Genomic DNA, 25,050 nt, shown 5'->3' with positions numbered 1-25,050 from the left:
TATAGGTGGTAGTCGTTGCCACTGTTGTGCCTCGGGGCACTCTTGCATCTCCCTCTACGTGCTCTCACCCCCTAGCTGCTAGTATCTTGAGCTAACTCCTACAGTCCGGCCTCCTGGGCGCCGTTCAAGTTTGTTCTCGGGCATCCTACTTCACTTTTTATATGCCCACCGGGTTGCTCTAGTGCCGGCGACTAGCTGCCCCTATGCGACAGCCCCCCGAGCCGTTATTAGTTTACTACACCTTCAAGACGGCATATACCAAAATACGACAGCAAGTCGACCAAGACCCAACCCTGAACTCCCTTCACCATTTCACGCTAGACTCCCTTTCCGGTCTCTTATTATTTCACGACGGACAGCGACAACGCCTCCGTGTGCCACGAAAATGTCGCCAACAATTCCTTGAACTTGCTCACGATGGCCGTGCCCATATTGGAGTTGCTAAGACATACGCATTCCCCCGCCATATTATATAGCCTTCACCCCCTCGCTAAAGCGAGTCGTCGACACACACGTACGCGCCTAACCATCCTGTCAAGCACCCAAACTCGATAACAAGAAGCCGCCCGGGGATCTTCAACCGATTTCACCACCTTCTGAACCACCGCGAGTTCTCTTGTTAGGTCTTATCACGGGCCATCCAACACCAGACAGCGGATACGACGCAGCCCTGGTTATAGCCGACACTATTATTTCGAGACATAACCGAGAGTAAACGCCGACGACAACAACGACTTATCTGTCACGTAGCCATTGGACCAGCCTTTATATGCCTACATACCGCACAGCGCAAAAGTAGGCGTCTACGTTTTACGCGACATTATCAAAAAAAGCGCCAAGTAACGGCCCGCTCCTTCCTCCGGCGTATTACCGGCCTCCTCGAAAGCGGGGAGTATAGTCGGCGAAGGGAAGGGGTAATATAAGGCCGGATCCGACGCCTCCGCGAGGGGCGCCGGCCCGAGCCGCGGACTCCGAGCTGAGGACGCGTGAGGACCCTCGGGACACGAGCGAGGGCTTCTGGAGGGGCAGATGCTGCGCGGAAGGAGGGGGGGGCGTTTTGAGACCAGGAGCCTCTGGCGTGGCATCGAGGAGGGCTAACACGAGAGCTGGGGGGGTCCGGCGCTGCGAGGGTGGGGATGGCGGCCTGGAGGCGGCCGGGGGTAGGCAGAAGGGTGCGGGACGGGGCAGTCCTTCTGGGCAGTGCTCAGCAGTGCTCATAAGCAGTTACCTACGTGGCTATCGCTGGCGCAAACGCGCTGCCCGCAAAGGGATGGAAGCAAGACGGAGGAGGGATGACGGGCTGCTGCTAGCAGATAACCGCCATCCTTGCCCCTTCTCCGTTGCGAGGCTGCGTCGTTTTATTAGTCTTGGACGACATGCAGACGAGGCCTCTTAGCTAGCACGGTCGCATCAGGTCCGCACTTATAGGATAGTTCATGCTCAGGTGAATATACGTTCCCGTCGACGGCGATATCGTGAATTGTTTTGAGAAATACGTCTTCATCGTTGTTCCCGCATCCTAACCGGTGTGCCGGTCTGGTATTTACGGAGGTAGATAATATAGGTACATGCAAGTTCGTCGATTGTCTCACCTCATGCGTGTAGCAACACGTTATTCTCCACCCCCTTTTCCCTTTTTACGGGTACATCATTGCAATGAGAGACAAAATGCCCCTGCGTCCCTCTCGAGTCACTATGCCGCATTTCGTCTCATCATGTTCCTCCCACCCGCGAAGACACTGCCAAACCCTAAAAAAGTAGCCATCCGATACCGCCCCCGCTACTACTGCTGTCTCTGGCCTGCGAGATCGCCCCGTTCCTGGCGGTAGCTGTCTGCGATCAGGAAAGCGAGCTCAAGGGCCTGGCGCTCGTTGAGGCGCGGGTCGCAGAAGCTCGTGTAGTTGGTCGACAGGTCGTCCTCGGCAAGCCCTTCGCTGCCGCCGAGGCACTCGGTCACGGCGTCGCCCGTCAGCTCGAGGTGCACGCCGCCGAGATGGCTGAGGCCGAGCTCGCGGTGCACGCGGAGCGTCTGGCGCAGCTCCTCGAGGATATCACCAAAGCGCCGAGTCTTGACGCCGGCGGCCTCGCCCTCGACCACCACCGTCCGCGTGTTCCCGTGCATCGGGTCGCACTGCCAGATGACGCGTCCGCGGTATTCGCTCCCCTCGACGGCGCGCACGTGCGCTGGCAGCAGCTCGGCGACGCGCGATGCGCCGTAGCGCGTGATTAGGGTCACCTTGCCTACCTCGCGCCGCGGGTTGAGCGCCCGCAGCAGCTCGAGCAGGTCGGCCACCGGCGTCGTCGGCCCCACCTTCACACCGACCGGGTTCGCGATGCCCCGGAAGAACTCAACGTGGGCACCGTCGACCTGCCGGGTACGGTCGCCGATCCAGAGAAAGTGGGCCGAGGTGTCGTAGTACTCGGTGCGCGGCGCGCCGTTGTCGCCGACTCCGGTGCCGTTTTCGTCGTCTTCGTCGTAGTCCTTCTCGTCCGGCGGGACCGGCGGGCGCTCCATGAGACGGGTGAGGCTCTCCTCGTACTCGAGCAGCAGACCCTCGTGGCTGGTGAAGAGGTCGACGGTGTCGAGCGTGGGGCTGCGGTCAGCGCCGATAGTGTGCATGAAGCGCAGCATGTCCTGCAGGAAGCGCACGGCCTCGGTGTACTTGGCCTTGAGGACGGGGTCCTGGACGTGGCCCAGGCTCCAGTTCAGCGGCCGGTGCAGGTCGGCGATGCCCGCGGCGATGGAAGCGCGCACGTAGTTGAGCGTCGCGGCCGAGTGGTGGTAAGCCCTGTTGCAGGAAGGGAAGGATGAGAGGACGTCGTAAGCAAGCAAACGAGATTGGCTCCTCTTTAGAGACAGAGACAGAGACAGAGAAAGGGGGTTAAGGTGATACGTACTTGACGAGCCTCTGGGGGTCGAGCTCGCGATCCTCGAGGTGATAGCCGTTGAGGATGTCGCCGCGGAACGAGGGGACCTCGCGGCCGTCGGGCAGGACCTCGGTGGGGCTGGAGCGGGGTTTGGCGTACTGGCCGGCGAGGCGGGCGATGCGGACGATGCGCTTGTCGGCGCCCCAGATGAGCACGAGGCTCATCTGCAGCAAGAGCTTGATCTTGGACTCGACGGCGTCGGCGCGGCAGTAGTCGAACAGCTCGGCGCAGTCGCCGCCCTGCAGCAGGAAGGCGTCGCCGCGGGCCACATCGCGCAGGCTGCGGCGCAGCCGGGCGATCTCGTGGGGGTGCACGACCGGCGGCAGGCGGGCAAGCTCGGCGGTGGCGCGGTCCACCGCGGCCGGGTCGGCGTACTCGGCCGGCTGCTTGATGGGCTTCGTCCGCCAGGACGACGGCGTCCACGCTGACGCGCCGGCGACGCCGTCTGCTGGCTCGGCTGACGGAGCCATGCGTATTTCTGTTTTCCTCTCTCTGCTTGCCTCTGGGGGGAAAGGGAGGGAAGGGGGAGGGGGGGGGTGCTCTCGTGGCAGGGGAATAAGGTGAGGTGAGGACGAGTAAGGGAGGAGGGAGGAGGGAGGAGGGAAGAGAGAAGGGAGAGGGGGGAGAGGGGAAAGAAGGAGAGGGAGAGGGAGGAGGGAGGAGGATTAACGAGGGGCGGGTCCAAGCAAGCCGGTGTCAAGGTCAAGAGCAGAGGGAAGCTGCGATCTATGCAGACGTTCGTGCGTGCCACGGGGGGCGTTCGGTGGCTCTTTCCGTTCTGGTTGTGTTGGCGGTGACTCAGATCGGCTTGTCGACTCGAGAAGGCGCCATCCGTCCGTCACATCCCTCGCCAGTTCCGCCGGTGAAAAGGGCAACAGCGCGACTATCTACGTAAACCAAACATCGGCCGCGACTGGGAAACGTGTCGCAAAGCGCTTTTCCTTGCGTCGACGAGAAACCGGAACGGGCTCGGTGTAGACAGCAGAAAATGACAGGTACCTCTCTGTAAGTACTAGGTAATACCTAGGTACAAGCACTATTACAGTCTACCGATGTAACGGCCAGGGGTAGGTGTGTTACTGAAGTATTGCCGTCTAGCCTTCCGCCAATCAGAGCCCGGCACACAGCTCCCCTTGGTCTCTCGGCCCTGGCGGCCCGTCTGCCAGCTGCTCGACCGGTTCTACTCCTCCCCCCTTCCGCAGTGATCGGGCTTGTGGGGGCAGACAGATGCCGAAGACAGAGACGGCAGCCTGTAGGTATCCCATTCGAAGACGGCGCGACGGTGGTCGGCTCGGGTGGCCTACTGGTGGTGGGCCTCTACGTACTGCAGTGGTGCGGTAGGACTAGCCCTTGTAGGGTTTAATACTTGGGTTATTGAAGCATTTCGCTATATAGGTACCACCTTTCTAGATCACACAGAACACAGAACACACATAGGCAGATAGCCATCCAGTCACGCGCTCGCTTCCACCTGATCTTTAATACCTCCTTCGGTATCCTTATTGTCTCTCGTTTCACCCAGTTGCCACCTACAGCTGGCCGATCACTAGAGAGGTACAGCTGTTGCAACTGCCGTTGCACCTATTAAAAGAGTCGTATACTAAAAGACCACAACTGCCAACAGCTGGACCAGGGTGCCGATTAACAGGAAGTGTTTCATTCCGAAACCCGTCAGGTATAGTGACGACTTTCTAGTCTGTCAACTGGGTAAGCCAAATACTGGCCACAACGGTTAATAACCTATTATATATCCAGAGGTCGAGCTCGGCTGAGGTGGCGACGGGACATCCAGACTGTCTTGGGGTCGTCCGTGTTGGCAGTTTCGTCAAGCATGCGTACGAAGCCAATGTCCGTCGCTATAGGTAGTGCTCGGGGTCTTGAAGCGAGAAACTCTCGACTTTGCGTGCGTAGTAATCCAGGTCGTTGTGCTTCCGCGAGACGTAGAGTCGGGCTTCTGTGCCGTTCATAGCGACACTGAATGCGGCACTGTCGATTGGCTGGACCTGACCGTTCATGCGGTGCGTCTTCTATTAGCGATGGAGGTGCTCGACGATATAGACGCGGGATGTAAAAGCCTTCGCGTATGAAGATATCGATGTCCGTTGTTAACGCTTGTGCGGCATTTGCGAGAATTTTGAGATAGGTAGATCGCCAGCGTATCCACAGAGACCCGTAACCGCCAGGTCCGTCTGCTTTGAACTCGATTAACGGGGAATGGGCATAACAAGCTGTTGCGTAAAGAATCGACGCCTACATCCTACGACTTGCAGATGTAGGTTCCGTACGTGGCATAAGCCTAGACCGTTGGCTACCACGACATCTTCCACGCAAATAATCTGGGCTTGTTATCGGCGGAATACCTCATAGGCGTTGCACGTGTAAAGCACCTAGGCGTGTCTAGCACTGAGATGCTCACTCTGGACATCGACCGAACCCGAGGGACAGCATTCTTTGACATCGACTGCTCATCACGCTCTCTGGCAGATTTGGGCAAGAAATGTAGTGTCGCGTAGCTACCTCAAGCAACGTATGGATAGATTGGCCGAGCGCAGAGGGAAGATAGGAATGTGGTGAGGAAAGGTGTGTTGACTGACAGGTAGCTAAGAAGAAGAGAAAGGGAATGAGTAGCTAGTCCAGTCATATGTGTGTGTGCTCGGCCGGCTTAGGTGAGCCAGGTTAGTACATCAGCTACGGAAGGCGTAGCTCTCGAGGGAGACGGAACCACCAGAGGCGCACGCCTACGTGAGAAATACATTCCCACAACCAAGCACAGCGAGCGGGTCCATTAAACCGAAGCGCAGCACCTGGTCAACGACAGGCCCTTGTTCTGCAATGTGAGTTCGCGAGTTGCCTGGGTACGGAGTAGGCACCGAACACCGAAGAATAGGGGTCAGGACTCGCAGTAATGACAGACGAAGTCGAGTTCCACCGGGACATCCACCTGCCTTAGGCAGGTGTTACCTCCGTCAGGGGCGCCCCCATACCCGCAAAACAGCCAGCACGCGCATAACATTAGCATCGAGTTAATTACTGAGTTCGAGGCGGCTTATGAAGGAACCAATTTTGCGATTCGGCGGTTGCTTGGGAAGCGGACCCGGCGTGGCAGGACTGAATCCCTTGTGGAATGGGAGGGGGCGGGTAGAGAGACCACGTGGGAGAAGGCAGCCCACATAAGCCGTGCTCGAATCATGGAGTTCGAGGGGATTGCTTTTGCTTAGTTCAGCGGATTAGTACCATATCTCAATTTCGATGGTCAAGATAAATTCACGTACTGTTCCCTGTTTCGGGCCTACCGGCATCCCTGACTTTGTATTCTGATGGTGTCTTCTTCTGGGTTCATCAAAGTCCGAAATAGGATCACTCTTATGAGTCGGCGAAGGCAGTACTGGGAAGTTACGAGTGGTGAATTCATAGCTGTTCCCAGCCTCGCATTATGGCAACTGTGGGAATTGTGTACTCACCGAATGCATGAGTACCGCCTTAGAGGAGGAGATGCTAGTTATAGCGGCGAAGCAGAGAATACAACGGAATAAAATTGGCGAATGTCTAGGTTGCACCCTTTTCAGAAACAGAAAAAAAATTGCATTAAAGAAAAAAGAACGTGATTAAAGGAGACAAATATTACTACTTCATAAGACCTCGCAGCCACAGCAGAGCAAGTTCTTAGCAGTGGTGGTGATGGTGGTGGTGGTGATACATGGTCTTCAAATGCTCGCATCCGGTGGCCTCGTCGATACCTTTCCCCTCCTCTTAGTAATGGTAACGCGATCTATCCCACCCTCGAATCTTTTGGTTTCCCTATTAAACCACTCTTTAACACGCTCATCTTCGATTCCGTCGAGAATATCCTCGGGGGCCATGGTGTGGGTCCAGAGGTACGGGATGGCCCAGACCTCAAGCATGTCCGCCCACATGCCGTGGTCGTCTTCAGGGAGCCGCAGGCGAGTGCGTATCAGGCTTTCGAGCAGGACCTGGAGGTGGGGATAGTATAGAAAGCCGTCGACACACGTAAAATCGGTTGCAGCAGCGGCAGCAGAGGTAGTGGCCCCTTCGGCTTCACGAAGTGGCGGAGCGAGCCCGACGAACGACGGCGACACTAGTGCCACTAGGTCGTTTCTAAGTCCAGCGCTAGCCTGGGGAAACGCAAAGCGTACTGAGTTGTTGTCGATGTCTGCATATTGCGGAATAATTCTCTGGTGAATCTTCTTTGCTTGATCCCCCATGCGCTCCAGCTTTGCGGGGTCACATGAGCCCCATGACCACCCTGCGCGCCAAAATCCAGCCTCCAGTAGTTGCGATACGGCCTGTTCGAGGTCACAGTCGTTAACGACTAATATGTAGCCCTGGCGCTTCTGCATTAGATCATAGCTTTTGAGGATCTAAAAGAAACTATTAGTACTTACTCTTATAAAGGCCTTGACTCCACAATGCTCCAATGCAGGTCCGCCCCAGACTACTACCGGAATAGGCTTCAAGGTGTTGGTGATAAGCTCCATGGCGTATAGGTCACTAGCTGGGGTTGTATAGAGATGCAAAGGAAAGGTCAGGGCCTAGCTGGGTTATTGGGCAGGCAGTTAACAAGATGCAGATGCACTTGAGACTAAGTTTTTGGGGTCAAGGGCGACGCCGAGGTATTTATTTGCGACCATAAGTCACGAGACGCTGTAAGTATTACGTACCTCGGTAAAGAGCACGGAAGATTACTGCCGATGTTTAACCGACACAAAACTTCAACTCGCTTGTTCTCGGTGTCCAACTAGTAGGAATTCTAGCGGGCACCGGTCTTTCCCGAAAGAACCAGGGCATAAGAAAGAGAAGAAAGTGAATAACCCTGTTTGCTGCTAAGCATTCCAGAGTAGTACTTTTGTAAAAAAAAAATGAGCGATTTGTGTGCGGCTCACCAGGGTCGACAATTGACGCTTTCATCACCGGGCATGGCCCCCAACTTCTAGGTATGGTTGGAGCCGTTGCCTAGGTAATCGTTGCCCTGCCTGAAACTTTACGCGGCCATGTAGCCGCCAACGAAGCGCCAGCCCACCTAGCGCCAACGAGGTTTCGCTCTTCGGTGATTCGTCGAGGAGGGACTCAGAAGGTATTGCATGGCTAACCCTTTTTTTAGCAGACCTGGATCCCGAATTTAGTAGCCGCTCATCAAACAGGCTCTTCACACCGCCAGCCAGTCACCGTTTCCATCCATCGATGTTGGTAGTCGCCAGTAGGTCTTGGAGGGTCGGAAAGCCCTTTCTGCAGCCTTGAAGCGCTTGACGAAACTCACAAAGGCTGCAGGGCATCCTACAGAGCAAGGAAGCTCGGTATCAATGAAGCCATTGCGGCAATTCAATCCAACTACCGTCTCTGATAACTCGTCCACAGCTTCTAATCATGAAACGCTACCGAGTTGGTGAGATATGAGAGGATTTTCAACCTGGCATAGGACCATGTCACTACGAGGTCCTACCGAGACCTTGATTAAATTAGATGTTCTCTGGTATCAAAAGCCTCTATATATAATGCTGTAGAATTCATGAATAAAATATTCGAACCTTGTTAATCTACCTAAGTTGACCTACCTCACTTACCTGCAAATTGAACAACAATAGAAATTTTATTCCCTCGTCTATTCTTTCAGCCATTCCACCCCTCTGTTCCTCCTAAAGTTCAATATGTCAAACTCGGTTGAGCTTACCCCGGAAGAGCTTGTGGTAGTTTCTCGGGTCCTCTCCGAACTCCTGGATGGCAAAGTCCAATTCGCCATCATGGGCGGAGCTGCCTGCTCGCTTCTTCGAGCTGTATATAACATCGAGTACCGCGGTACCAATGATGTCGACTTAATCATAGCTCCAACACAATCCTTCAATGCTGAGAGCATTTCGAATTGGCTGGTTAAGACACATCCAGGGAAAGTGCGGTCTGTGCAGCAATTTGGGGTCGCTACTCCCGCAATCCCAATCTCACGAGGCGACGATGAATACCTCGTGGAAATCGAGATTTTTGACGTCCAAGCATGGCCCAACAGACAACAATATGACCTCTCAGATGCGGTAGCTAATCCAACGGAGACTCTCTCCTTCGAATCGCAGCCATCGGTCTCAGGGTCGGGATCACCATCAGGCGTTGTCGGTGTTCCTGTCATGCACCCTAAGTGGCTCCTTAGAGAAAAGATTCTTTCCCAACATGAACGACAAGGATCAGCCAAGGAAAGGACAGATATTTCAGATATTCGGGCTCTGCTGGACATCTATAGCGGCGAACCCCTAATCTTCTCAAGCCAGGAGCATGTCGACAGCCTCCAGGCTTTGGTTCAGAAAGCTCCAGACCTAACTAGCGGCCTAAAGCGAGCTGTCTCATGTCCTCAGGTTTTCGGAATCTAATCGATTAGATCGTCCTTGCCGACTCGACCCACGTCTCTTTTCGTTTTGGGTTTTCCTTCGTCTCTCTCGATTCTTTTGAAATTTCTTCTTCACTTCCTTTTTTGTCTTGGTTCAATTTCTTTTCTTGGTTATTGCGAAGTCTTTTATCTGGTTTATATTTCAAGGTGGTAGCTAGGAGGGCAGGAGGGCAACATATAGACCCCTTTTCTTTTGATTGTAGTAGTGCTAGCTTCTTCTGGATTACAGTTACTTCACTTCTCCCAGTTTCCCATATCACGTTCTTGCCCGTGTCATCAAAAATATTTAATTTGAAGTTATCTGAACCTACAAAACCTCAGGCTCAGGGAACCTGCAGTTGGGTTTGGCCGAGATTCCGGGTTAGACCTCAGGATCGAGGAACCTAGAGTTGGGTCCGGTCGAGGTTCTGGGATAAACCCTTACTTCGGCGATCCTGAAGCTGGGTCTGGTCGAGGCATGCGGCCAGCCGAAATTTTCGACTGGACCCGACTGAGGGCTACCCCGGAGACTCGGTCAAACCCAGCTCTCGATATTTCTAACGCTGGGATTTTTCTAGGTCCTGGGTTTTTCGAGTTTCTGTTGAATGATTAAACAATCTCAGTCGTAGACTAAAAAAAGAATACCACTTTAAGGAAGGTGAACTATTTTCCCTATTACGTTAATAATTTAAGGTAAAAATTAATAGATAAAATATGTATTCATAATATAGGATCTAATACTATCCTATGTTAATATTAATAGGTAAAGAGTTAAAGCTGGCTGCTAAGCTGGTCCAGCTCGAATTACCAGCCTCTCGGGCCGCACCAGTCAATGAGGTTGGAGGCGAAGGGGATGACAGGCTTATTGATATACCGCTGCCAGCCACTAGGAGTAAGCGTCCAGTCGGCACACTGCGTAAGGTCCAGGGCGGCGTCGGCCTTTATGGCGCAGAGGTAGCGATGGACGGCCAGGGCGACTATATATCCACTGGCCCACGCGGCGGGCTATTAGGTAATGGCGGGCGCCATCATACGGAGCGGGTAGGTATGGATTGCTGTAACGGGTACTCGCGGAGATAGGCGTCGAAAGCGCCGAGGGCGCAGAGCGCGCGCGTCTCTCTATCCACCGGGTCCGGGTCTAATATCCATGCTTCACCACGGCAGGCGTTAAAGGCGATAGCTAGCAGGTGCGTGCCGGCATGGACGGGCTGGACATAGCAGCACCGGGTGCGCGCAGCCGCGGGGATGGCTGCGGCGTAGAAGTCGTAGGCGGCGCCATCGGGGCCCGTGACCCGGGAATGCTTGCGGCCATAGCGGTCATGGCGCGGGCACCGGCCCAAGAACATGGGAGCTAGCACGAAGGCGTATTCATCTTTGCCAACCGAATCGGCTACCAGCATGGCAAACAAATCATCTTCCACCGGGGGCTCCCGGCGGGTGATGCGCTCTGCCGAGTGGTAGAGGCCACTGGTGACGTCGGCGGGCCCCAGGCCATGGCTGGCGCAGTACCTAGGTAGGCACATCGTGGGCGTAGTAATAGGCGCGGTCGAGGAAGGGTTGATTCCACTATGCCAGCTCCTCGTTGCTTGGGAAAGGAGTGCGGAGGGTCGTGGGGCCAGCAGCCATCGTGTCAGCGTAACGGAACCTCGGCCACAGCTGTGGTAGCGATGATCGTGGGGACCTGCGACTGTTAGCCGAGATCTCAGGTTGGCTCTAACACCGAATGGGCTTACCTTTTGGAGATCCATGATGCCTTATGCAGAGATGGATATGAGTAGGCGATTATCATTGGTGATCAATTTGTATCACATGACATACCTAGGTAAATAGAGCAAGCGTTGCAAGAGCCTTCAACTAACCAATTGGATGCCTCAGGATCCACAGGGGTGTCGTAACACCCGGTATGCGCATCTAATATATAAACACACATCCCGCATTACCGCATACCGAGCTCCGCAGCTCCCCGCACTTCCTTTCGCACTTCCCACCGCGTCGAGCCCTCCAACCCCGCCATTTCTCGCGACCAACTTGCGCGAAACCACCACCAGCACCACCACCATCGTTGTCGTCCAGCCGCAACACCACCACCAACAACCCCAGTAGCCCCCCTTCTCCCTCTACCACATACCTCCGCACCATGGCCAGCCAAGACGACGAGCCAGCGCAGGCGCAGTCAGCCGAGGACCGGCGGACGGCGGCGGCGCTAGCGAGCCTGGACGAGGACGGGCCGGGGTCGGCGGCGGCGGCGTCGTCGTCGGGCGCCGCGGCCATCGACCAGGCGGCCGTCGGCGAGGCGGTGCGCAGCCTCGGCGGCGCCCCCGCCCCCGCCGAGCCCCGCAAGAAGGTCAAGGTCGACGCCGCCGACGTGGCGCTGCTGGTACGTTGGAACGTCCCCTCGGGAGAGGAGAGAGGAGAGGAGAGGAGAACAGAGAAGAGAGAGAGAGAGAGAATCCCCCCGCTGACTGACAACTCCCCCCTTAGGTCGACGAACTCGACCTGCCCAAGGCCCGCGCGACCGAGCTGCTCAAGGCGCACGACGGCGACGCCGTGCAGGCGATGCGCGCGTTCGTCACGGCGTGAGGCGGCGGCTAGCTTCGGCCTCGCCGCGGCAGAGTCCGGACGAGTGGGTGTGTGGAGGCAGAGGTAGAGTGGAAGAGCGAGCAGTGGAGGAAGGACGAGAAGCACAGAAGAAGAAGAACTCATCCATATACCTATCTACGAAACGCTAGCCGCTACGAGGGAGCGCCGTGGAAACCCGGCGTGGCGGGGCGAGGAGAGGAAAGCAGGAGGAGGAGGGAAAGGAGAGAGAGAGAGGGCCAGTTGCACGCTGCGGCGGACGCATACGGGGAGCACTGCTGCGTAGTAATGGAGGGAAGTTCAGTTTTGGGAGTGAGCGGGCGGGCTCGGCGCAGGGAGGCGGCCTCGTCGGCGATGGTAAATGCTCCCTTCGCCCCTACTGTCTCCCGTTCCCCTATATATATTATATATAGATATATATAATTGTTACAATTTCAGCAATTGCCGCGGCCCGTAGGCAGAAGAAGAAGAAGCTCAAAAGGTAGTGCGCCCCCTACGTGCCCACACACCCGCGAACACGCACGCATGCGTAAAGGGGTAGTAGCCGGCGCGTGAGGAGTAGTAAAAATCTCTGCGCGTGTCGACTCTTCCTTCTCCCTCTCCCGCCTACATCCGCACCTATACCGTACCCCCATTTCCACCACGCCCCGTCCACCGCCCATGCTCTCTCACTTCGCCTCTCCGCGACTAACGGGAGGCAGACAGTCAGAGAGAGAAAAAGAGAGAGAGAGACTCTCCCTCCCTTGCGGGTGCGAACAGGCAAGGACCCTAGAGTCCGGGAGGTCGCTGAATCAGACATGCTTTCTAGATAGACGGGCACCCGTCGTAGGTAGATACATATATATATCAACCTATACGCTAGAGGAGACTGCGCGTTTCTCGCGTGCCGAGGGGGGAATCCAGTCAGATAGATTGGGGCCTACGTGCCTATACACGATAGTATCTAGGTATTATAGCTACCGCGCGTCCGCGACTACCGCCATGATATAGCCCATCGGCAGCGCCATTCTTCTGATTCCTCCCCCCCACTCTCTCTCTCTCTCTCTCTCTCTCTCTCTCTCTCTCTCTCTCTCTCTACGTCCCACCCCCTTCCCCCCTTTGCCATTTATTCTATCGACATCTATTACAACTACGTATTTGCCCGTGTGCTGCTCAAGCCACATAACTAACTCGGTCTTCGCAAGAAAGCCAGCTCTCGTTCATTTTTGCTCCGTACTGCCAATTCATCCTTGTAGGTCCTCGCGAACGCCTGATCCCCAGTTCGTATGCTACCGGCTCATCATCTTTTTGGTCGTCTCCCTTTCCCGTTCGTAAACGCCGGCCAGGTGTAGGCATACATTAGACAAGCAAAAAGAAATGACGAAAAAAATAAAATGAAGAATAAAACAAAGTTCACAATAGCTGGAATCTGCCACGTTACGCCTACCATCCCGGGGCGAAGTAGGTGCTGTCGGTTGACCACCTATGTCCCCCTCCCCCCGTAAAGCTCACCTACCCAGATCGAACGCCTGAACGAACTGCAGCCCCCCCGCCCCCCCTTAAAAAACGGCTAGGTCCCGTATCTTCGTAGGGAGGGGGAAGAGGCTTCATAAATTCCTGAAAGACTGCCTTCTCATCCCCACCTGCTCCAGCTTCTGCACGTTCTCCTCCGTCAACGAGTCGCCCCCGGGGAAGGCGTGCGCCATGGGCTTGGCTGCCTTGCTGCCGTCGGCAGCGTCGATGAGCTTATCATCTCTCAACTGCATGGCTAGCTCGTCGCTGTCGAGCTGCCTAGCCGGCTGCGGCACTCCAAAGAGGAACGGGTTCGTCTCGTGGGAGCCCTTCCTCGTCGACGTCGGCCTCGGCGTGAGTAGGGTCACGCGCTCGTCATCTCCCGCGTCGCTGTGCACTGAACGTTCCTCCGGCGTCCTCGGGAGGCGGTTTACTGCGCTGCCTAGCGTGAGTATGCCCACGCCGTTGCAGTGATCCGCCGCCTCGGAGCAGTCCGAGACCGACTGGTCGGCCGACGGCGGCGTCGAATCCACCTTCCGGCGCGATCTACTCCATCTCACCAGCATCTTCTCCAGCGTGTTGCTCTTGACGGGCTTGGATAGGTAGTCGTCCATACCCGCCCTCGTGCACTTTTCCCTGTCTCCCTGGATAGCCGACGCCGTCATAGCTACAATGGGTACGTCGTTTGCATAGGCTTTATACGGCACGTGGTGCCGCAAGATGTGCGTGCACCTGTATCCATCAATCACGGGCATCTGCACGTCCATAAGAATAATGTCTGGCTTTGTCAATTTGCCCTCCCTGCACCCCTCGAGATACTCGAGCGCTTCTTTTCCGTTCCACGCGGCCGAGACGTTGAACCCAAGTTTCTTGATGGTCCTAGTCGCGATTTGTTGGTTGACAGCACTAGAAGAAGCATCGCGTCAGATGTGAAGGTTGCCTCGCGTGACACTGGGCTGGAACTCACTTATCCTCGACGACGAGAACCTGAACCTTGGCGCGTTCCGTCATGGGCAGGTCCTCGAGCTCGGAGAAAGCTCGCGGGTGCGGAGATCTCCTCCGCCGGTTCCGTATCGTCTTGTCTCGCGGCGCGTGTAGCTTATCCGCCGGCGGCGTGCCCACGTAATGCTCGTGCTCGGAGCTGTTGCAAGATACGCTCATCTCGGATTGCAATCGATCGGGAAGGTGGCCTATCTCGACGATGCTACCTCTGTGCGGGGTTTGGGGCTTGTTAAACGGTATCCAGAACGTCGCCGTCGTCCCGCTGCCGACCGTGGACTCGAGCGAGATTCTCCCGCGCATCAAGTCGAGGAGGTTCTTCGATATCGTTAATCCTAGTCCCGTGCCTCCGAACTTCCGCGCCGTCGACGCATCTCCTTGGCTGAACGGCTGGAATAAACGCTTCAAGACGTCCTCTTCGATCCCGATGCCGGTGTCCTCGATAACGAACCTAATCTCTATAATGTCGTTTGTCTCCTTCTCTTTCCACACCGAAAACTTGACATAGCCGATATTGGTGAACTTGATACTGTTGGTGAGGAGATTCGTAATGATCTGTCGCACTCGGCCCGGATCGCCGAGGACCACGAGGTCATTTTCGATGTCGGCTGAAATATCCGAACGGAAGTCCAGGCTCTTCCTCCCAGCTGCGAAGCTCAGCATCTTGGTGACGTCCTGCACTACTACCGACAGGGAGAACTGAACCTCTTCTATATCTAGTCGGCCGGATTCGACCTTTGAAAAGTCCAAAATGTCGTTGATAACGGTCAATAGCGCATTTGCAGACCGACTTAGGTTCTCGGCGTACTCGCGCTGTTCGTCGTCCAAGGGCGAGTCTAGAAGCAGTTCGGCCATTCCTATCACCCCCGTAATCGGAGTTCTGATTTCATGGGACATCTGACGTGCATGTTAACGCGGAGATCATGCCCTAGAATGGAGGGGAGAGACAGAAAGAAAAAAAAAAAGGAGGGTGGGTCAAGAAAGCGAAAATGGCGAATCCCTACATTGGCCAGAAATTGACTCTTTAGGCGGCTTGCTTCCTTAGCCGCAGCCTCGTTAGCCTGGAGCTGCCTCTTTTCCCGGACCTGCTCTTGAAGATCTTGCTCCCGCTTCTTCAGCTCAGTCACGTCCATGATGACGCCGACGGCACCCTTGATCTGCGGCTCGCTAGAATGTCCGCTCCGCGGAACCTTCTCGATGAGGGGCATAAACCTAGTGCGATAAAAGCGATCATCTGCGAAACCGTTAGCGACACGCGATCACCGGCTGCAAGAAGTCACGCCTACCTAGCTTGTGCTCGTATACGCTCTCCGTCGGCATCTTGCCGGCGAGGATGCGTCGCGCAGGCTCGAGGAATTCTGGAAACTCGCTCGACCGCAGCCGCGGGTTGAGACAGGTGAATACCTCGTCGATCTTCCTCCCGACGTACTCTCGCGACTCGAGGCAGGAGGCATCGTCCGTCATCGCGTTCCAGGTCATGGCGCCTTCTAGCATCATAACGTTAAGATCGTGGTCCACAGAGAATATCGTGGTCTGCGCGTGCGTTAACACGCTGAGAAGCTGCTCTCTGGTTTGCTTCGCGGCCATCTTGGCTTCGAGGGCCTCGTGGACGTCGGTACAGGTCCCGAACCATTTCTCGATCTTACCCGTCTGCTTGTCCTTGAGCGGTAATGCGCGTCCCAACATCCACCTCCACTCGCCGTCCTTGGTACGACATCGATACTCGGTAGCATACGGCTCCCCCGTGGCCACGCTATATGCCCATCTTTTCAACGACGCCGGGATATCGTCCGGATGGAATTGGTGGACCCAGAGACCGCCTAAAGAATCCTCCAGCGACAAGCCGGTGTAGTCACGCCACCGCTTATTGAAGAAGTCGTGCGTCCCGTCGGGTCTCGTCGTCCACACCACCTGGGGGATGGTATCGCAGATCAGTTTGAACCTCTCGTCATCCGCCAGCCTGATATTGACAATCTCCTGGGTGAGGCGGGTTACATCCCGACAGGTGATGATCCCCGCGATGACTTCGCCAGACTCGTCATCGGTGACCACTTCGCCGAGCACATCGTATACGAGATCGACCCCCTTCTTGAGGTCCCGCACGCCAACTTTCCAACCGGAAAAGGGCTTCTGCTCTCTGAGGAGTACGGAGATGGGGAGCTCGGACGCCTGGTATCTTCTCGAGAAATCGCCGGTATAGACTTCCCACCGCGAGAGGAACTCATGTTCGTCTATACATTCGGCGCCGGTGGTGTTCATGAAGAGGTCTCGCGCGGCTCGGTTTAGGACCATGGCGCTGGCGTCTTTCCACATGGACAATATCGGTGTTTCCGTCTTGTCCAGGAGCGCGTCCTTGATGACCGTCATCTTTTGCAGGAATGACGGGGTGCTGGACGGAGGCAGGCGCGACGGGGGGCCCGAAGGCGGAAACGAGCTTGCCGAGACGGATACGGTGCTGGGGCTGTAGTTCATAGATGGCGAGTTCGAGCTATGACCGGAGCTGAGCGACGGCGAGTTCGAGTTCGATATAAACTTGCGCTCGGCGGCCTCGAGCGAAGAAGGACGGGCGACGCGGACGTGCGTCCGAGGAACCGGCGACGAGCAAGACTCGGCGTTGGTGAAGGTCAAGGTGAAGTAGGTCTGGTGGTCTTCGATTTCCCATATCGTGATGATCATCTTGGCGTAGATCTGGTAGTCGGACCGCCTCGACTTGGGGATCTCGGCCATGTTGAAATTCTTAGGCAGGACCACAACATCGACAGCAGAATCCGACGCTGGCCTTCCCGAGACGTCGAGACTGGACTCGGCGCCGGCGCCGTTGCCGTTTCTTGAGAGCGCGGGGCCGCCGTCAGCAACATCTCGGCGTGCTGCCGCAGCGGTGGTGATAGCCTGCTTCGCGCCCATCTCGACGACCAGTCCATCCAGGAAGGACTCCCAAGAAACCCAGACCAGCCTCCCGTCCTGAAGCATGTCCACGCCGATCTGAGAGAGGGTCTGGCCCCGTAAGCTCTCGCATATCGCAGACACGTCGTCCATGGGCTGAGGCGAGTCGCCTACCAAGCCCAACATCTTCCCCATGGCCTCGTTCGCTAGGACGACGGTCTTGAGGTTGTTCAGCACCAGCACCGGCACGGGCAGGAATTGCATGGCCGAGAAGGCGAGCTGGCTCGGCGAGACGAAGGGCATAGTCAACCTCAGAGGGCTAGCGGAAGCAGAACGCCTCCCCTTGATGGGCGTCACCGTCGGCAGGTCCCGGAAGATGCCATTGCTAGTGAGGTGGAGGGGCTCGCCACCCCAAGGGCCATGCCGGTCAATCGGGCCGGGGACGGGCTGGCAGCTCTCGTGCACAGCTTGGCTCGGCAGCGGTACGAAATCCGGAGCAGGCGAGGGCTGCGGAATCGTAGGTACGGGAGTCGGGGTATCCAGAAGGTTTGGGGGCGTCATGTCGCCGGAGCAGGTGGCACAGACGAAGGAAGGCCCATGAGCTGCACGCGACACGGACAGGCGGAAGGGCGGAGTGAGGGTGGGAGAATTAATTTTGAGAGACGGCGCGGGGGCGAGGCCAACGACAAGATTTGCTAGGGAGCAGCCATGAATGAGACGGGACGGAGGCGTTCTGCAACGGGCCCAAGTTAAGCTGCGCTCGTCTCGTTGTCAGGGCCGGGCCCAGCTCGAGCGCCAATCTGGGGCGTATTCTGGACGGGGTCTCGACCGTTCGGTGACACTAAACGAGGAAGGACAATCGGCCAATTCGCATCAGATGGTTCGTTTTTTTTCTTCCCCCCCCCGGACGTGATCGATTAAAAAAGGATGCTAGCTGACGGGAGAGACGACGGTCGTCAGGTTTGCGCCTTTGTAGTCGGCATATAATATGTGTAGATAGAGAGAAATGCTACGCAGCATTATCCGTCCGAGCCGCGATCCCGAGCGCAGGAGTGTAATAGGGCGCGGCACGCCGGCCGCAGAGGGCAGTCTACGACAGACAGAGCGACAGGCAGGAAGCAAGGCGTTCTCGGGCGGGCAGATGGCAGATGTGTGGCTCCGCGGACGGGACGATCAGGTCGGCTGGGAAGAGAAGGGTCTCGAGGGTTCTCTCGTCTGTAACCTGGTTCTCGAGAGAGAGGGCGGAGAGAGAGAGAGACAGGCAGACATTGGAGGGACGGACGGACGGGAATGGGGATGGGAAGGGGGATGGGGGGCCCATGCTGGTCGGTGTGTGCGGTCTGGCCTAAGCTACCTAGAGGTAAGTTGACTAACACCTACCTAGTCGACGCTCGCACAGAACCGGTACCTCAGCCACCGCCCACCTCGCACACGCAGGCCAGGTACCTGTGCACCCAGCTTCTGCCTCAGCGAGCAGGCCTGCGCTATGCACGTTACCTCAGAGGCACGTACCTACCTAGCCTAGCTCCTAGGCCGGCCTACACCTTACTCAGTATCCCTCCGGTACCTCCTCTAACCATGGGTGTACCCGCGAGTCGCCGGGAGAGGTGGTTGGCAGGTCGAGCTTCAAAGGAGTGGACCTTGGGCGTCACGTTTGGGAAGCATGTACCTCTACCGACGTCTACCAACCTGTCTAGGTACCTACCTTACCTCCTACCCATCCGCACGCAGCCATCCAGGCGGGTAGCCGATACTAGCTCGTCTACCTAATACGTGAAACTTGTCAGTAGTACCTCCGGTACGGCCGTGGATGGATCCGTCCGGGTCGCCTCCTCCTCCCCTCCCTCCCCCCCCCCCCCCTCCAACCCATGCCACCGCTCCCTAGCACTGTGGTTATCGTCATGTCTAATGCAATCCCATACGTAGGCCCATGCCCCGGCCTGGCTGCCTTGGGTGCCCTCTACGTCTGGACGGGTGCCGAGTCTCGGGGGGGTAAAACATGTGATAACACGAGTTTGCGGGTCTCGCATTGTCCCCACGGCACGGACGAGTCCAGGTATAAATATGTATCTATCGCCGTATGCGGGCACGCATGCCTGCTAAGCGAGGAGGCAGGCAGGCAGACGGGCAACCTGCGAATCGCAGAGCGTGCAGCGGCGGATGGGACGGATGGGCTGGATAGGATGCGGCAGATAACACGCGAGTCCCAAGCAGGTCCGTGGATGGATTAGGATCAGTCGAGGCCGGCCAGAGAAAGGGGATTGCCGGAAGCTATACATGGTTGCGAGACATGCGCACGCGCGCGCATCCCATCTGACGAGAGAAGCTCTGAAATCGGCGTTGTCGCATAGCTACACGCGCCTAGATGCGGTGCCTCACCTTGGGTACCCACCTCCCTCCCTACCTACCTAGGTGGGTAAGACCGATGTGGACTCCTTTTTTTTTTCTTTTGTTTTCTCTTCCTTTCTTGTCTTCTCTTTTCGGGTTAAGAAAGGGGGGGACGGTGGCCCCAGTGCTGGCCTCGCCCAGCAGGCTGCCGGACCCCGGACGATAAGAGGGAATACCTACATTTGGGAGCCATGCCCGGCGCGAAAAGGCGCGAAGGACAGGCCCTCTCTGGTGCTCACGATATCGAGAAACGCATGTTAGCGGCTCCTTCGGCATCGAGGGCTGCCCGTCGCTATGGCGAGAGAGGGAGAGGGAGAGAGATAGGCACTGTTGTATGAATACAATGCTGAGGCTCTCGCAATCTCTTGCAGCTTTCTCCGGCGCTCGAGAGCCCCAGATCGCCAGGATGTTGCGCCGTCAATCCCATTCAGGGTCCCGTCGTTACACACATCCACACTCGCGCTCACACACACACACACACACACCACAACTCCCACACCACACACACACATACCTACACATACACATACACATACACATACACATACCCACAGACGCACACGCGCACGCACTTACACGTACATCCATGCCCACACACACACACGTACGAAAGCAGCGCGCTAGGCGAGAACGAGAACGACGGCCTCGAGGGAAAAGTGTGGAGTAAGACAAGGGCCCAGGGAGCGCCACTTATTACCGTCCCGAGTACCGACTCAATACTCGACCATTGGGTCGTGGCGCGGTGGGGACGAGCACCGCCAAGCCTGGACGCGAACCAGAACGTCGCAATAATTACCTGTCATATTCCTCCATCCCTCTCCCGGTTTCTCTCCACCTCTCTCCCCCTCTCCCTCCCCGCGTCTCTCTCTCTCTGTCTATACTACGTAGTATGTATATATACACATATGCTATGTATGCCACGGCACATACAGTGCCGGACAGGACCCGGCACGCCTCCATGTGTACATCCCTCCTCGGCGCTAGGGTATTACCATCCTCATATGCGCATGACACCCTCCCTCAGCGATCCCTCCATCCATCCATCCCTCTCGCCGTGTATGCTACCTAGTATATATTAACCTGCATGCTGCCGTGCCCGGCAACCATGAAGGCACTCTACCTGCCGTCGGCCCGTCGATACCTCGCACGCCTCCCTTCGCCGCATACTCGACGAGCGTACATCGCAGCCAGGCCGAGGTACCTACGCACGATGCTGTGACCTAACCTCACGACAGGTTCGGCCTACGTCTTCCCGAATCCGTGGTTGCGGGACGGGCACAGCTGCTGTGTCGGTAGTAGCAGGGCGGCAACGACTGGGCTGGAGCTGGCCAGAGAGGACGGGCCACCTAGCCCTAGCTTTCTTGCTAGAGGAGGGGGGGGACTTTCTGGATCGATGACTTCGACATCGACGGCATATCGCCGCCGCCTTCGCCTCTCACCCGACGACAGGTGCTCCGACAGCTCCCTAGCAGGGCCGATAACGCATGCGGTATACACATATACCTCAGGTACCGATACCTATGTGCGTAGTCAGGCAAATGGTGAAAGAGGATCGCGTCTACGAGTTGGGTAGTTCGAGGTTGCATTCCATCCCTTTCCTCCCTTTGTTTAACCTCCCCTCTGTTTCCTTTTTTCTTTTTTTTTCCTTTCCGGTTTCCCTCTGCTCGATTGTTATGTCTCCTTTGGCATCCCTGCCTCTCCTCTCTCATCGAGTCTTGCCCCCGAAACCCCAACCTACGTTACACACATGTCCGTCTCTCTCTCTCTCTTACGTAGGCACGTACGTAACACCCCGTCAGTAAAAAGAGACGAGTAACTCCAGGCTCACCACCTGTACCGCATGTGACCATCTCGCGTGCACCCCAACTACCACTCCGCCCTGTACCGAGTAGGACGCGAGACAGAGGCAGAGCGCCCAGAGAGAGAGGGAGACGGAGGACGGGAGAGAGAGAGATCGCCGTAAGCACCGGCCGGGGCCCAGCGGCTGACGTCGACCGCCCACCCGCGGCCGGCCAGCCCTACGTGGGAGCAGCTGGCGCTCGAACGCCCTTCTCCGGCGCCGGAAACATCAGTTAAGGGGTGCCAGCCACAGGCAAGCCCAGACGAACCTGCACCACCGCCCGTACTCGCTCGCGTATGCAGACACGGCCGCTGGGACCCACTCGCATCTAGCCCTCCCCTCCCCTCCCCCCTCCTCCAACCCTCGCGCTGCCCGTTCCCGCCGGGCTCCACGCACACCGGCATCCCTATGAGTATGCGCGCGCATACACGGACACGCCTGCATGCGCTACCTACGTCCGGGACGCACACACTTCAATAATACCCCCCTCCCTTTCTCCCCCCCAGAACTGCGTTCGAGAGATGCCTGCCGCCCTCGTCGGTAAGGAATACGTCACGTCGAGTGCGCCGCGCGACGAACACGGCGCGGAGGCAATGCGCTGGTCGCTAGTGCGCGCATGCGGGCGAGTATGAGTAAGTACGAGAGATCCCCGGGGGTGGGGAAGGGGAGAGGGGGGATGGGGGGGGGGATGAGATCAACGTCCTCCCCACTGCGCTCGCCACCCCTCAGCGATCACAAACGTGGCGGCTCGCTGGCTCGCTTGCCGGCCGGGCCGAAAAGGAAAGACTGCAGTCGAGAGCGAGAGCGAGAGCGAGAGAGGGAGATGCACCTACCTACGACAAGACCAGCCCACACATGCTTGACCTAGGTAATTCGATGATGTGCGAGCGTGTCTCGCACGCTGGCCCCAGACCGCGCAAGCCCGCCACGGCCGGCCCGCGTCCGTGGCGGAATATAGCTAACGTATCTACCGGGTCCACGTATTGCCTGCTAAGGCGGGCTGCGTTGCTAGTAGGGAATAGAGTCGCGTAGCGCGGCGGCAGGCCGTTCCCCCTACGTTCGCCTACCTACCGCTCTGGCTTCATCGCCTGCTGGTCATGGGTGGCCGGTCCATACATACCTTCAATACACATTCATGGCATACGTTCACAGTAGGCACTCATGGCATACGTTCGTAGCATACATCCCTAGTCGGGCCCGCAGAGCGAAATAGCCAGCGACAAGCTCAGCAGCCGCAGCGCCCTGCCGTCACCTGCAGGCGTTAAAAGGGCCTGCTAGCAGCCGGTGAAGCCGTCGCGGCCGAACCTTTACAGCGACCCCCCCCCTGCTAGGCCCGCGAACTAGGAAGTCAGGTGCTCGACAACACATGCAGGTATGAGTAAGTCGACGTAACGGCCCCGGGGGGGGTGAAGGGGGGCGAAGGAGGCCCTCCCCAGCCCTCCTCCCACCTTAGCGTAGGTAGACTGATCCCATGGTAGGTATCAAGGGAGAAAGAGCGGCGTACGCGTCCGTATACGCAGGCTTACGTCGAGGGGACATCATTCCGGAGAGAGAGAGGGAACAGTAGGTAGTTTATTTGCGCTTACTCATAGTAACTACTAGACTTACTCGCCCGGCGGCTAGCGCGCACCGTGCGTCCGCTCCGCACCGCGCCGGGCCCTCCCCTACGGCCCCGCTCACCTAAGGGCAGAGAGACAGCACCGAGTAACGGAAAAGCATCGCACCCAAGTCATTCTCGTCATCAGACACCCCCCCGCCCGCCAAGCCAGCCGCCCGGACGACGCCGCGAACGTAGGTACCCGCACACTCTGCATACCGCGTACCGGGACGCAACCTCACGCCGGCCCGCCGCGTCCCCGTCTTCACCTCGACGAGGTCTTGATCGCGCCGCAGCGGTCGCACGACCACCACTCCCTGGCGCGGACGCGCCCGCAGGCCGCGCACGTCCACGTCGCCGGCCGCGTCGCCCCAGCCCCTGCCCCCGCCCCCGTCGTGCGCGAGGGTGCGCGAGGCGGCGACCGCGTGAGGTCGATCACGGGCGGCGGGCGCCTCGCGCGCTCGGGGCGCGGCGACTCGCAGGCGTCGCAGCGCGGGAGCGCCGCCGGGTTCTCGAGCGTGCAGACGGGGCAGGCCCAGGCGGGGGGGGTCCGGCTCTCGGGGGGCGCGCCCCGGATCTGCGTCCCACCACCGCCACCACCACCGCTCCTCTCCGCCGCCGCCGCCTCCTCCTGCTGCTCCTGCCCCTGCTCCTCCCAGAACCGCCCCGCGCGCGGCGGCACGTACGCGTCGCCGAGGCGCTCGCGCTCCTCCTCCTGCACGAGCTCCCACAGCGCCTGGGCGATCGCCGCGTCGTTCGCCGTGTCGTCGTCGGCGCGCGTCCGGCGCCCGCCGCGCGTCGCCGCCTCCGCCAGCCGCCGCCGCTCCGCCTCCGTCCCCCCGCCGTTCCCGCACCCGCGCAGCGTCGCGCGCCGCCGCTCCGCCGCCGCCGCGATCACCCGCCGGATGTCCTGCTCCGGCCGCGGCGCCGCGCCGCCCAGCCGCTGGCCCGGCCCCGCGCTCTGCTTCTTCTTCTGTCGCTGCTGCTGCTGCTGCTCCTCCGCCGCCGCCCGCGCCAGCCGCCGCGCCTCGTGCCGCGGGATCCGCTGCCCGCCCAGCCGCCGGCCCGCCGACAGGAACCCCTCGCCCGTGTACCCCTTGCGCACGAGCGCGTCCTGCTCGTCGCGCAGCTGGTTCCACAGCGCGTGGAACTTGTCGTCGTGCGGCCCGTGGACGATGTGCGCGAGCTCGTGGAGCATCGTGTCGAGCACCGCCTCCGTGGACATGAACAGGCTCGAGTCGCTCGCGTACCGGAGTCGCAGGCAGATCTTCTGTCCGCCGCCGACGTTCAGGCCTGTCCACAGTTGCTGTTAGCTACGGTGTGCCCCCCCTTCGTTATTGATATATATATATATACATATACATATGCCTACGGTTTCTTTTTCCATAGCTCCACCCCCTTACCTGAATACTTACCTAGTAGATTCGGTTGGTCGGGGTAGAACTCGGTCAGCTGGTTAACCCTCCAGCCTCGCGCCCTCATGATCGGCTTCACGAGGGAGGACACCTTCTTCAGGGTCTGCAGCGCCTCCTTCTCGCGCGGGAAATTCACCAAGTGCGAATACGAGAGAATCAAGGGATCTATCTCTCCCATGTTGTCGACGAGTCGTGCGCTGTCAGTCGTTGGCTCGGGACGGATGTACGGGGGAACGGGGAAAGGGGGGGGGGGGTTGTGCTTTTAGAAGAAGAAAGCTCGGACAAGAGCGGAATCAATCCCTTAGAGCTGATGAACAAGAAATGAAAGGATGCGAGCCGAGCATCTATCCATTCGCGAGGCTACGGATGCTGCGAGGATGTCAGGTAAGCCATGTCACGGCGTCTGGCGAATTGCAAATTTCTAGAAGTGACTGGTCGGCAATCGTGGCATTCGCTGAATACGCGTCACCTCCCCCTTTGACAGACATACGTGGAGGCGGTGTCTGTTGCCTGCGGTCCGACGAGTAACCCCGCTTAGCCATGGTAGTCGCAAATATCCTGATAT

At 57.9% G+C, this 25,050-nt stretch overlaps 6 protein-coding genes across 6 annotated transcripts; 2 read left to right on the top strand and 4 right to left on the bottom strand.

Moving 5' to 3' along the window:
• Positions 1–1,457: 1,457 nt before the first annotated feature.
• GGS23DRAFT_554010 (3-deoxy-7-phosphoheptulonate synthase) lies at positions 1,458–3,933 on the bottom strand. The gene is made up of 2 exons (XM_051515507.1): positions 2,899–3,933; positions 1,458–2,789 (listed from the first exon to the last, which is right to left on the bottom strand). The coding sequence occupies exons 1-2, from the start codon at positions 3,396–3,398 to the stop codon at positions 1,784–1,786; spliced, it is 1,506 nt and encodes a 501-aa protein (XP_051374449.1). The 5' UTR covers positions 3,399–3,933; the 3' UTR covers positions 1,458–1,783.
• A 2,267-nt stretch (positions 3,934–6,200) lies between these two features.
• On the bottom strand, positions 6,201–7,424 carry GGS23DRAFT_616861 (uncharacterized protein; the record flags this gene model as incomplete). The annotated part of the gene is made up of 2 exons (XM_051520814.1): positions 6,201–7,307; positions 7,389–7,424. 2 exons carry the CDS (start codon positions 7,422–7,424, stop codon positions 6,633–6,635), a joined length of 711 nt encoding a protein of 236 aa, XP_051374448.1. The 3' UTR covers positions 6,201–6,632.
• A 1,032-nt stretch (positions 7,425–8,456) lies between these two features.
• Positions 8,457–10,007, top strand: GGS23DRAFT_554002 (uncharacterized protein). The gene has a single exon (XM_051515506.1). It carries the CDS (start codon positions 8,592–8,594, stop codon positions 9,297–9,299), a length of 708 nt encoding a protein of 235 aa, XP_051374447.1. The 5' UTR covers positions 8,457–8,591; the 3' UTR covers positions 9,300–10,007.
• A 1,425-nt stretch (positions 10,008–11,432) lies between these two features.
• GGS23DRAFT_593913 (uncharacterized protein) lies at positions 11,433–11,875 on the top strand (the record flags this gene model as incomplete). The annotated part of the gene is made up of 2 exons (XM_051518089.1): positions 11,433–11,672; positions 11,777–11,875. The coding sequence occupies 2 exons, from the start codon at positions 11,433–11,435 to the stop codon at positions 11,873–11,875; spliced, it is 339 nt and encodes a 112-aa protein (XP_051374446.1).
• Positions 11,876–13,400: 1,525 nt separating this feature from the next.
• On the bottom strand, positions 13,401–18,170 carry GGS23DRAFT_352824 (uncharacterized protein). Its single transcript, XM_051513147.1, has 4 exons — positions 15,649–18,170; positions 15,367–15,596; positions 14,331–15,259; positions 13,401–14,269 (listed from the first exon to the last, which is right to left on the bottom strand). The coding sequence occupies exons 1-4, from the start codon at positions 17,804–17,806 to the stop codon at positions 13,459–13,461; spliced, it is 4,128 nt and encodes a 1,375-aa protein (XP_051374445.1). The 5' UTR covers positions 17,807–18,170; the 3' UTR covers positions 13,401–13,458.
• Positions 18,171–22,617: 4,447 nt separating this feature from the next.
• GGS23DRAFT_352796 (WLM-domain-containing protein) lies at positions 22,618–24,816 on the bottom strand. The gene is made up of 3 exons (XM_051513146.1): positions 24,746–24,816; positions 24,486–24,682; positions 22,618–24,363 (listed from the first exon to the last, which is right to left on the bottom strand). The coding sequence occupies exons 2-3, from the start codon at positions 24,661–24,663 to the stop codon at positions 23,336–23,338; spliced, it is 1,206 nt and encodes a 401-aa protein (XP_051374444.1). The 5' UTR covers positions 24,664–24,682; positions 24,746–24,816; the 3' UTR covers positions 22,618–23,335.
• Positions 24,817–25,050: the final 234 nt, after the last annotated feature.

The sequence above is a fragment of the Durotheca rogersii genome (genome assembly GCF_024521655.1).
Source record: "Durotheca rogersii strain YMJ 92031201 chromosome Unknown GGS23scaffold_4, whole genome shotgun sequence".
NCBI lineage: Eukaryota > Fungi > Ascomycota > Sordariomycetes > Xylariales > Xylariaceae > Durotheca > Durotheca rogersii.
Note: the sequence above shows the minus strand (reverse complement) of the source record. Positions and strands in the feature narration are given on the sequence as shown.

Bases quoted from the DNA above. Each gene is read 5' to 3' on its own strand.
- GGS23DRAFT_554010 (XM_051515507.1), bottom strand. From the start codon at position 3,398: ATGGCTCCGTCAGCCGAGCCAGCAGACGGCGTCGCCGGCGCGTCAGCG. The intron at 2,790-2,898 runs GTACGTATCACC...TTCCTGCAACAG, and splicing joins GACCCCCAGAGGCTCGTCAA to GGCTTACCACCACTCGGCCG.
- GGS23DRAFT_554002 (XM_051515506.1), top strand. From the start codon at position 8,592: ATGTCAAACTCGGTTGAGCTTACCCCGGAAGAGCTTGTGGTAGTTTCT.
- GGS23DRAFT_352824 (XM_051513147.1), bottom strand. From the start codon at position 17,806: ATGACGCCCCCAAACCTTCTGGATACCCCGACTCCCGTACCTACGATT. The intron at 15,597-15,648 runs GTAGGCGTGACT...ACGGTTTCGCAG, and splicing joins CGTATACGAGCACAAGCTAG to ATGATCGCTTTTATCGCACT. The intron at 14,270-14,330 runs GTGAGTTCCAGC...TGCTTCTTCTAG, and splicing joins GTTCTCGTCGTCGAGGATAA to TGCTGTCAACCAACAAATCG.
- GGS23DRAFT_352796 (XM_051513146.1), bottom strand. From the start codon at position 24,663: ATGGGAGAGATAGATCCCTTGATTCTCTCGTATTCGCACTTGGTGAAT. The intron at 24,364-24,485 runs GTAAGTATTCAG...AACTGTGGACAG, and splicing joins CGACCAACCGAATCTACTAG to GCCTGAACGTCGGCGGCGGA.